At 36.8% G+C, this 12,046-nt stretch overlaps 1 protein-coding gene across 3 annotated transcripts in view; it reads right to left on the bottom strand.

Moving 5' to 3' along the window:
- LOC123552934 (mechanosensory protein 2-like) overlaps nucleotides 1-12,046 on the bottom strand; it is a 36,019-nt gene that overhangs the window by 20,502 nt on the left and 3,471 nt on the right. For 2 of the 3 annotated variants that reach the window (XM_045342688.2, XM_045342694.2), the window contains exon 2: nucleotides 6,993-7,053. In XM_045342688.2, the coding sequence (XP_045198623.1) occupies nucleotides 6,993-7,011 (19 nt within the window). In that variant the 5' untranslated portion in view covers nucleotides 7,012-7,053. Of the gene's footprint in view, nucleotides 1-6,992; nucleotides 7,054-9,436; nucleotides 9,461-12,046 lie in introns of those variants that run through there. The other variant, XM_045342700.2, reaches the window with a different exon arrangement.

The following is a 12,046-nucleotide window of genomic DNA, read 5'->3' as shown; positions in this document are numbered from 1 at the left end:
ACTGACACTTGTTTCGTAAAGTAATATACATGTTTTACATGCTGTTCAATTTTCATGTCAAACAACTCTTTCTTTCTATGATTTATTGTTGTTTGATTTTTGTTTCTCAAGGCCTCCATCGAAACCTTAACTATTCCATCGAATTGTGTTGTATCTAACGCACTTTGGTAGTTACACAAAACATCAGCCTAAACTACGACAATCACATTCGCAACTACCATGGGTATCACTTGAGGCTGAACGATTACTTTCTCTTCTTGATATTGTTGCGTTATTTCTCTCGCATAACGTGAATTTTCCTATGTTGGTCAAACAAAACTAAAACACAGAGTATAGTAACAAAAGCAGTTATTTATTTTGCAGCACAGCATTTTTAGTTACAAAATCATATTTAAAACTTCTCAATATCATTCAATCAGAACATGTTTTCTATAAATCTGGCATTATTATTGTCTTTCAATTCCCTTCTCAACTAATTCATTCATTTTCCATCCCCTAAAATAAAACATTCTAAGCTTTTATACCCTTACTCTTGCGCATTAGGGTAGTGTGCAAAAATGTGATAGGGTGGTGTGCAAAATAGTTGCTCTGCGCGACCTTTGTACTACGCAACCCTTGCGCAGCACAACCACTGCGCTGCGCAACATTTACAACAATAACTCTTGCGCAACCTCTGCGCAGCTAAAGCTGTCCAACCTCTGCGCAACATTCATTCTAAACATATTTGCGCAAGAACCTAGTGTGCGCGACCCAGTTGCGCAAACAGTGTCTAAATTGCACTTAAAAGACTGAGTAAGCATATTCTATTGCATATTGACTAGAAAAACAACTAAAAGTATATGGTTTTATACTAATTAGTGCATTACACTAAATATAATAGACTAGTAGGTATATTTGCTATATACTTCAATATAAACCTAACATAGAATACATAAATGATATGCAGACTATATAAAATAATAAAGGGGTGAAAGAAATAGCTTTCTGACACTTGAAGAGTCTACTCTGGATGTAGAGGACCAAACATAGACCAAAAACTGAACCAAGTAACCTGAGGATATTATTTTGTAAACAATCTTACAACTGATTACTATGGCATTCCATTCATGAAATCTGATAGCTTGTCCTAGTTTTTGCAGACCAAGCAATGCTGCATGCTGTAAATATAAATAGAACAAAGACCTCAAATGACCTGCGCGACATAACCCTGCGCGACCCTTCCTGCGCGACCTTTCCATATTTGGTTGTCTATTTTTAGTGTACAAAACAATAACAACAAGCTGAGTCAGTTAATTTCAACCCAGAGACAATGGCTAGTTATAAATTTGTATATAACTCATTAAAAATGATAGCCCAGTATATACCAGCTTAAAAATACCCTATTTCTTGAAAACTTCCTTTGAAATCTGCGACACTATCATCTCAAGAAATGATACACGGAACCTCTTAACACAGAAGTGTAAACGAATTGGTTACACAAAATCTGATTATTACCATAGACATGTATATATGTGTGTATATCTAAATTAAGGATGCGTGTATAACAGTGTTTCATATTGGCTACAATATTCTGTCATTTCCTTGAGCTCTGATGGAACCTTATATAACGTTAACGAACTTGAACACATAATGAAATATATACACTGAATACTGATTTATATGTTTGGGTCATGAGTACCTTTGACCAAAAACTAATCTTTCTCTCAAGAAACAGCAAGCACACAAACATTCAGATTAACTATGTAACTAGTTGAAGACACCATATATAACTACAAAAGCCTGCTGATGGGATGCAACCCGTCACGGGGAAAATATTCGAATTTCTAGCGTCTTTAAAGACCCACCACAGAATAGCTGTATTCTTTTGTTTCCATGATGGTAATTATATATTATTTGCCTAAAATACAGATAACAAAGATCTAGTTACAAATTGCCAATGGCATATATAAGGTAAGGGATCCGAACATTTGCCCCCCATGACATTTGCCCCCCGATGAAAAAGTGGACTGCTGGACATTTGCCCCCAGTTAAAATGGCAGATAGGACATTTGTCCCCCAGTGCTTATTTCTAAAACGGACATTTGCCCTCCAATGATTTTGTCCCCGAGTGATTATTTAAGAATTTAGTAGAAGATGATTATCCTGCTGCAGGTAACAATTATCTTTGTTTCTTACAATTTTGTAGTAGATAGTTGCCAAATTAACAAGTTTAAGTGTTAAAAACATTGCAAATTAAAAAATTATACATTGTTATGAGCACTTTTATAATTCAATAATAGGCTATTATTTTCCTTAACACCTGAATGTAATCATATTCATCAAAATTTCATCAATAAAACAGGCTTTTGGGCCTGCAAATTGTCCTTAAGAGTAATTTTAATAATAAAATAACAAAAAAGTTACATCTACTGGCATATAGGACAAAATTATTGGGGGGGGGGGGGGGGGGGGGGGGGAGCAAATGTCCTATCTGCAATTTCATTTGGGGGGGGGGGGGGGGCAAATGTCCTGGGGGGCAAATGTCCTACAACTATAAGGTAAATACAATGTGTTTCGTGTCGAAACAATTTATCAAATTGATGTAGCAGTGTGCACAGAAGTTGATGAATTTAGTTAAGTTTAGACCACTTTTATAGTAGTAAAATAACTATCCACTGATGTTTTTAAAGCTATACAGAGAAAAGATTGACTAAAAAATAGATGAAGTTGTGAAAACATTTTCATACAGGAAAGGTCTAAACTGTCCAACTGTCATTTTGCATTATAGCTGATTATAGCTGTTTTATCAGACTAAATAATCAGATAACCAGGTGTGTGTGTGTGGGGGGGGGGGGGGGGGGGGGGGGGGTAGGTCATTCAGTTGCTGTGGGTCTTTAAAGTATTTCTGACTGGTGTTAATTAAAGAAATAGTGCATGGATCATAACGTCATTCTATTTCAGTCCTCATTATGATACGTGTTGCCGTGACGGGTCCCACGCAAAAATCTACATTGGCACTTGCTGTATGTTTTGGTAATATTTAAAGCTATCTGAAACCTAGTGTGAGGGAACCACTGCCCGACGTACTGCAGAATGAGTTGAAATAATTGCGGAGATGAATTTTAAAAGATAATTTCTTTCTGTACATGTTGTGCTCACTATAATTAAATAATGGAGTTTTCGGTACATCGAACAATTGGTTCCCAGTCAATCAAATATTTTCTTGGTTAAATAACTGATAGGTAATTTAGGTATTAATAAGAGATGCGCAACAACAGCACAAGAAGTGAGAATTTGTTACATGTATATATATGAGCCGTGCCATGAGAAAACCAACATAGTGGCTTTGCGACCAGTATGGATCCAGACCAGCCTGCGCATCCGCGCAGTCTGGTCAGGATCCATGCTGTTCGCTTTTAAAGCCTATTGGAATTGGAGAAACTATTAGCGAACAGCATGGATCCTGACCAGACTGCGCGGATGCGCAGGCTGGTCTGGATCCATGCTGGTCGCATACCCACTATGTTGGTTTTCCCATGGCACGGCTCATATTATGTAAAATACAGTGGGCAGTAGTTACACCAACCTCTTCAGGCTCAGACTGCAAAAAATATGGAACCGATGCTGGGCATTTAACACCTCGCAATTAAGATAAAGTCTTCAAATAGGTAAGCGGTCAAGGTGAAGACTAGTGAGGAACAAAGCCTAAAATATTCACAGCTATTTTGGCAGCATATACAAGACCCAGGTATGGTATGGTATAACACATCGAGGGCTGAGCGCGAAACTATTGTATCTTGTTCTTTATTCATATACAGTTACAATAGTTTTGCGCTCAGCCCACGACATGTAAATGGCACATAAGTACAGTGAAACTCTGTCACTGTCAACAGAATATTATTATCCTTTTTGCGAATATGTATAGTTACCATAATAGTTATTAATGACAAAGTTTTTTTCATTGCCCCATTTATCCACGATTTTTGTTCTCAATTTAGCATGTCAGAATTTAACTGTACTGAATTGACAAAACAATACAAAACAGTAAATTTTAAAGAAAAATGATAAATTCAACATACGAGAGGCTGGAAGAAAAAACAAGAGAAACTAAATATTATTAAAAGGATATAACTATTAAAACGATTATAGTTTGTGGTGAAAAAAAAACCAAACAACCTAAAGAACGCTGATGGTAGCAAATATTATTGAAAGCGTGCACTTTCATTTTAAAAATTGTGACTACACATCACTCAGGAGGTATTTCTTTCTTGGTTAACGTGGGATTTTGCATGCTGGATTAAGGTACTTTTCTGATGCGAGACAATTCAATAAATTATAACAAGATTTTACGTTTCTAATTTTTGTCAAGACTTTAAACACATTTATTTAAAGAGCGACCTATGTAGACAATACATTTTTGTCAAAATTCGTTGTAAGGCCAAAATTGTTTGTATACATACTAGCCATCATAATTTCGCTATCACGGAATATTAATTAAATTTAGCTAACATAATAAACCGGCATACCCCCACCCCCATTTAAAACAGTCAAATAACTTGACCCATAGACTGAGCAGTGGACATCTTGATCTACGATGATTTAAATGGGCATGTGATGCATGAATCACATTTGAGCATCATTTTCTGACATTTTTCATTTTTAATGTATTCTGTTTAAAATCTGTTAGAAAAGCGGTAAATTGTCTAACATTATTATTTTTTGTGTGTTGCGGAGGTTTTTATTAAGTAGATAGCCAAGAACTTCCTTGACAGAAGAGTATTTATGCAATGCATTCTACTAAAAACTATTAGCCCTAATCTTATTGTTATTCAATCGAATCTTTTCTAAGTGAACCTGAAAAAGAATGGACCAACCGTTATCAAAATGCGGTAAAATCTAAAAAAAAAAAAACCACAAACAAAATGTTTTATTATCGTTCCTATAAAATAGTAGACAGCATGAGATTCATAATTTAACCATAACCATAGAAACTGAAAAACCACGCCTAGTAACAGTACTTCATCAATAAATTTTATCACTGTTGTATCTAAGTTTCAGTTTGCATCAACGCTGGCGATCTGGTGTTATGGTGTAAGGAAGAACATGCCACTACAGCCACATACAGGATGCAAGAAGCCATCAACAAGCTTTCAGCTTGGGCTGGAGATTGGTGTGTATCGATCAATACAGAGAAATCGTCCACCACACTATTCTCCCTGTCGTCAAAGCAGAGGGCGGGTAAAATCAAGATGGGAAATTCTTCGCTGATTGAAGCAGACGAGGCAAAATACCGTGGAGTGACCTTTGACAGACGGCTAACCTGGAAGCCCCGCATTAGTCAAGCAGAAGGGAAGGCCCGTAAAAAGCTTGCCATGATGCGCAAACTTGCTGGAACAACGTGGGGAGCAAACGAGCAAATACTCAAGACAGTATATCAGGGAACAGTGAGACCCCATTTAGAGTATAGCTCAACTGCCTGGTCCACTACTGCCAAAACTAACCAACAGGCTTTAGACAAGGTTCAGAACCAAGCATTGCGGATCATGACAGGTGCTACAAAGTCTACACCAATCTCCTTCATGGAGAAGCTAACAGGCACACAGCCGTTACAAGACAGAAGACATGCAAAGGTTTTGCTTCAAGCAGAGAAGTTCAGGTCTTTTCAAGACCATCCCATGAAAGCCAAGCTAGATGGCTATACAAAGAATCGGCTCAAACGTAGCAGCTTCGTACATGAGGCAAAGAAACTCAACCGAGAGTTCAAAACTGAGCTGAGCATTCCAACGACTCCCTTAGGTAGTGAAGACATCATAAACCCACTAGCGAATGATCTGTCCTCAGTGACTGTGAGACTTGCTGTTCCTCGTCTTGACCGCGGGAAGCAAGAGGATGAAGGCATTCGGAAGAGCCTCACACTTGCTATGATCGATGAAGACTATCCTCCGGAATTATGGACTCATGTCTATACAGACGATCAGCCACATGCGCCGTCAAAGATGGAGAAGCAGGAGTTTTCATTCAGTACCCATCTGGCAAGAGAGAAACACTACATGCAGCCACAGGAAAACACTGCAGCAACTATAAGGCAGAGACTGAAGCACTCATGAAGGCCGTCTCAATGGTTGAAGACTCGGCAGAAAAAAGCTCCTCAGTCGTCTTTTTCACAGATGCACTGTCTGTCATGGAAGCTCTGATCAACAATAAAGCTCCGCAGCTAGCCAGGAGAATGCAGAGCCTGAGTATGACCTGCAAAGTAGCACTTCAGTGGATTCCATCCCATTGTGGACTTGCAGGCAATGAAGAGACAGACAAACTGGCTAAGCTAGGAGCTCAGTCAGAACAACCAACAGTACCTGTAAGTTACAAGGAGAAAGTCACCATCATCAAGGCACTAACGAGACCAAGGATGGAGGAAGATGCTTTTCATCTCCTTGATCGGTCTGAACAAATGATGATGGTCAGGCTCCGCTCAGGGCACAACAAGCTCAATGCTCACATGTACAAGAAATACAGACTGACATCATCGCCAACTTGTCCATGTGGTGAAGAAGATCAGACTGCGGAGCATATACTTCAGAGATGCAAAAGGCACGACCAGGAGCGAGCTGCGACTTGGCCAATAGATACCTCAATCCACCAGAAACTGTATGGAGGCATTGAGGATCTTAGGCAAACCACAAGTTTCATCGAGGCTACTGGTCTGAAAGTGTAGATGCGAACGACAAGAAGAAGAAGAAGTTTGCATCAAGCAGATGTCAATGTACATTTACATGATGTCAATGTACATTTACATGATAATGTTAATCAATGGAAAAATCCGCGGGTTAGAATATGGTTTTTCTGGGCAAAAATTTAGCCCTTGTCTGCGTATGATTTGATTTGTAAATATATAAAGAAACTAATTGCCTGAAGAAATAGGCCTGTGCAATGTCTAGTGTTATAAACATGTGGTCAGAAAGAAAACCAGACAAAAAAAGAAGAGAAATTAAATATAATCTTATTAGTATACATACCACTCCCGTATCCGTCCATTTCGATTTTTTGCGGATGGACCTCTATTTTGCCTGTTTAAATCTGAAATAGACAGACAAAAATGAATCATATGCTTTTAGAAAGAAAATGTCAACTTTGTGTTTAATTCAACCCTACAGTGGGCATATTCAGTACTATTTAAAACCACCTTCAAGTTTTTTACTATTACTCCGGTGGAGGTAATTGGTTTGACTGAATTTGAATTTATCATCAAGACAAGAAACGATTTCGGTGGGACAGATCTATTCTAGTAATTATTTTCCTCTAAATTTTGGCCATTGTGGGCGTCAGATGATGGAGTGTTAGCAACATTTCCATGCAAGTTTTGTAAAATTTCTAAAAAAATCATTTTTCGAATTTGTGATTTTGCCAAAATGATATGACAGATGTTGACCATAAATTGACAATGTTTAAGATAAACAAAATAAAGATAATTAAGATCTTGCTAAACATCCTCGAAGACCTTTGGAATGAACTATAATTTATATATGGATCCAGCAAAATAAGGCCGCAATTCGCCAACACCGGCCCCCCATCTTACCCGCTACATAATAGAACTTTGTCACAGAAAATGACCCAATGTAGATCTACACAGCGACGATAGCGTTAAAGTTCAAAGTTTTATTTCGAACTCTTTTTTGTAAAAGAAGACAGTTGATGACTGATGAAATTGATATGGCCATGCACCTGTAATGTACGGAAGAGCATTAGTGCCAGATGTATGTTATTTATTAAGTCGAAATTTCGAGTTACTAACTCGAAATTTCGAGTTATTAAGTCGAAATTTCGTGTTACTTATCTCGAAATTTCGAGTTACGTTTCTTGAAATTTCGAGTTACTAAGTCGAAATTTCGAGTTACTAACTACAATAGTTTACGTTGATGTATAGGTCCTGCCCAAGATTAGGTACCTGGAGTATCCATTGGGTAGCCCTACAGGGTTTGCTCATAGAAAATATCAATATTTAAACCATGTTATTTATTGATTTTGTTGGGTTTAACGTCGCACCGACATAGTTATAGGTCATATGGCGACTTCCCAGCTTTTATGTTGGAGGAAGACCTCAGATGTCTAAACCATGTTTAAGTTTGGAAGGTTTTCGACCTAGTTTGAGCCCATATGTCAATGAAATATAGTCATACCCTAAATGAAAGTATAGTTATGACCAAGATTGGGTACCTGGACAAATCTAGATTTTGAGGAGAGGTCATAGGAGGAGACCGGGAAGTATTCAAACTTAGAATATTTCACTATTTTGACCATATCTGGAAGGTTTTCGACCTAGTTCGAGCCCCTACCACATGGACATACCATACATGCAAATGGGGATATATATCCTGGATACAGTTTGAAATCTAGAGTAGCTCTGGAGGCTATGGTAGGTCATACATTGATGTACGGTAGTATATGTTTAAGTCCCTACATGTTCGGTACAATATGTGGATGTGTAGATAAATGATTCCACTTCGAAGAGTCAAAGTCGACCATTACATTTTTGGCAATTGACTGACGGACAGACGTTCAAATTTTGTAGATAAAAGGGCAAGATAGTAACTCGAAATTTCGAGTTAGTAACTCGAAATTTTAACTCGAAATTTCGGGTTACTAACTCAAAAATTCGAGTTACCAACTCGAAAATTCGAGTTACGTAAGTCGAAATTTCGAGTTAATAAAAAACGCACATGGCACTAATGCTCTTCCGTAGTAGTAATGCTACAAACTACTTACTTTTGAAATTAATGACTAGTCGCGTATGCGAAACAATGCGCTGACACAAAAAATGGCCGGAGAAATGACGTCATCTAGCGAGGATAACTCCTGTAACTGGAAAAATGCTAAGTGCAATTAACCGGTTAATTGCGCTATTAACTGCACAGTTGTATAGGAGAAAAAAATACTCAACTACAAAGATTATGGAAACTGAACCACACTGCACTGATTGAAATGATTTAGGACGAGATAAAGTAAAACTTTTACTGCACATTGATCTGTTTTTCAAGTATCAAGGACAATGATTAACAGATGGATTTAAAGTGCTATTTACGTATAGGGAAAATAAAAACTTAAAGAAAACAAATTTAGTAATCATTGAAGACTGAAGGGAAAGGAAACTGAACGCCGGGAAAGAAGCTGACAAGGACGATAACCAAACTTTATATGCGAAAAGAAATGAATCTGACCTAGATCAAAATAAGACTTAAACCTGACATTGCACCTTTAATTCTTTCAAAGTGTATTCTACTGAAGATCTGACACACAGAGGGGGGAATTACGAAATATACCAAATCAAACTGACGTTGATATCATAAAAAAACGATGTTTCATTGGTTCTGAAAACCTAGTTATACAATATTAAACAGCGTGTTCCAGAACAAACCTAGTTATATATTCGTATATGGTAGATCTATATAAAATAGAAACTGACCTTTGTAAATGTATCACATTTCCGTTGCTGAACAAACTGAATAAAGATTCCCAATGAATTCACACACTCTCTATAGAATAAACAAACACAGAAAATACGTCGCAATTAAGTCCCGAGTTAATTGTGAAGTGCGATAATCGATATACCGCCGGGCAACTGAGGAAGCAACTTGATGCTGGACTGAACATTTAGTGTCAAGGCAACGTATTTTGTCGATCTATGTGGATTATATTTATACAGAACAGATAAAATGATAACGAAATATGACGAAGGAAGTGTGTCAGAGATGGTATGACCGGAGAGTTGGAGAGGGCGAGGCAGTCGCAGTAGAAGGCATCCCAGAACAAAAAAAGTAACATAATGTTGCGCCACAACGCTGGCAGAACGACATGCAATGCAATTAATCCAGAACTGTCAATGAGGTCACATCGTAAATATTCGAAAAAAAAAATGCATTCCAGATGCCTTCAAGGTTACACCAAACTAAATAGAATTTAGCTGTTCTTCTTTATTCTATATACAATTGACATATATCCAATGGCTGCACCACCCATCAGGACCAATTTTAGATGTCTGTAACTTACATTTTCTTGAAGAATATTGTCAGTGCTGAACAAAAATCAAGACAAAAGCGGGGGTCATGTTTGAATCAAGATTTTTTTTTCAGTTAAACACAAAAACTGGAAATTCAGCTAAAAAATGAGACTCCAAATTGTAGTGCTGGTATATGATCTAAGTATCCATGAAAAAGTCTATCACGTTATTATTTCATTTTGAAAAACTGCAAAGAAAATAAGGAATATGGCTCTACGGAACAAAAAATCAACAACAAAAACTGAGGATAATCAGAATCCGCCGTTATGCGATTTATTACCATTTTTCCGCGTCATTTTCCTATTTAGTGTCTGTATACATTCAGTGTGCAGTGCAGTTCCATACATCTGGAGTGGTAATTTATGAATGACACCAAGGCAAAGGTGAGGTAACTAGTTTTTTGCAGTTCAAACATGTCATCCGTTCTTGGTGTCTGAGAGGTCCCATGTTTCAATCGTATCTGGCTAGTTTAACCATGTGCTTATGCCATATTTATTTTTACCTATTGCTTAACGAACACTCAAAAATGCCGAGTGTTTTATCACAAATCACATTAAGGTACTTCCGCCATCTTGAATTTAGAGTGACCTTCATTTGAGGTGTGAAAATATTGTGAACAAAAGCTTTCAAATGCAGCTGTTCCAGAGTACAAAAACAGCTCAGTTTGCAAGATCTGAAGTAAAAGTAGCTGTATAAAAAGTAATAATAAAATTTGGAAATAAACAAAGAAGATATTTTACCTGTATTTTTCCAAATTTTTGGTTAGATTTATAAATCCTTTCAAAATACTTCATTAAAAATTCATGAATGGCAAAAGTTATTTCAAAGTATCAATTAGTGCATAGGAGAATTGTCTTACCGAATAGAACTAAACTTAGTACAAAATCTGTTTTCAAATCTGACCACCTCATGTATTAAAACAAAAATAAATCTGTACATATTGCTATTTTCAGCATACATAAAAGTAGTGCAATGTGCGGACAATGATTTTTCTATGTATGGTGTACCAAACTGCCTAAAATTGTAAGAGAAGTCTCAGACTTAATGTGAACAAGATTTGCAGCGATCCAAAATTCTTTTCAAGGATTGTGCAAGTATAAGAAAATTTTAATTTACTATTGTGGACTTTATGTACTAACGCGCTGCTTATCTCACGGAAAATTTAATGGAAATGGAATTTTCGGCACTTCCTGCGCTAACTACCGAAATTACTTAACGTAACTTTCTCACACATACGTGATTGTATATTTATAAGTTATAAAAACAATCGAAATATTTGCGTTATCACGATATATGCAAATATTTTAGACAATCTTAAAACATTTGGCCACAGTATTTCCGCATACTGGTCGGGGACAAGTTCGATGTGTATAATGATTCCTTAGAGGTTTCATGCGTCGTAAACTTGCCAATTTTGATCTTTCGACTTTTTATACAATGTGAGAATTTATGCAGCATGTAATAAATCGCAGAAAAAAATGTGCAACAACATATGTTAGGAGGTATTATAATTTGTATACAATTGTAGATAACCTGATGATTTGTCACACTTTCATAGATTTAAACAGATATTCTTGCATAAAAACTACTTTTTTCACTGGATCCGCCCATGTATTAACGGAGAAAAATCGTGTGCAAACAAGGCAATTCACGTGCTGTTAATACCCGATTTTTATTTTTAAAAATGCTTACCCAGGGACGTATATGTAATTCTGCGCAGATTGACATCTAGTATCTACGTCTTTTTTCTTTCATAAAAACCTCTACTTGAAGCATTAAATATGCAATCTAAACCATAGAATGATTTACTGTATCAGTAAGTTGAGTAAGTAACGAATACGCTAAACTCCCATTTTAACTCTGCGTCAATTCAGATTTTGTAGACAACCGTGAATTTTAAAGAATTGCGTGTTTACCTGTACGATTCTTTGTTTTTAGGTATTATATTTATGATTTTGATATGTATCAATCAGTATGTTTTTATCTAATTTCTCGAAGAAATTATATAAACAGCTT

This window comes from Mercenaria mercenaria, chromosome 15 (genome assembly GCF_021730395.1).
Source record: "Mercenaria mercenaria strain notata chromosome 15, MADL_Memer_1, whole genome shotgun sequence".
Taxonomy (NCBI): domain Eukaryota; kingdom Metazoa; phylum Mollusca; class Bivalvia; order Venerida; family Veneridae; genus Mercenaria; species Mercenaria mercenaria.
The sequence above is the reverse complement of the archived record's forward strand: the minus strand, read 5'-3'. Positions and strand labels throughout refer to the sequence as shown.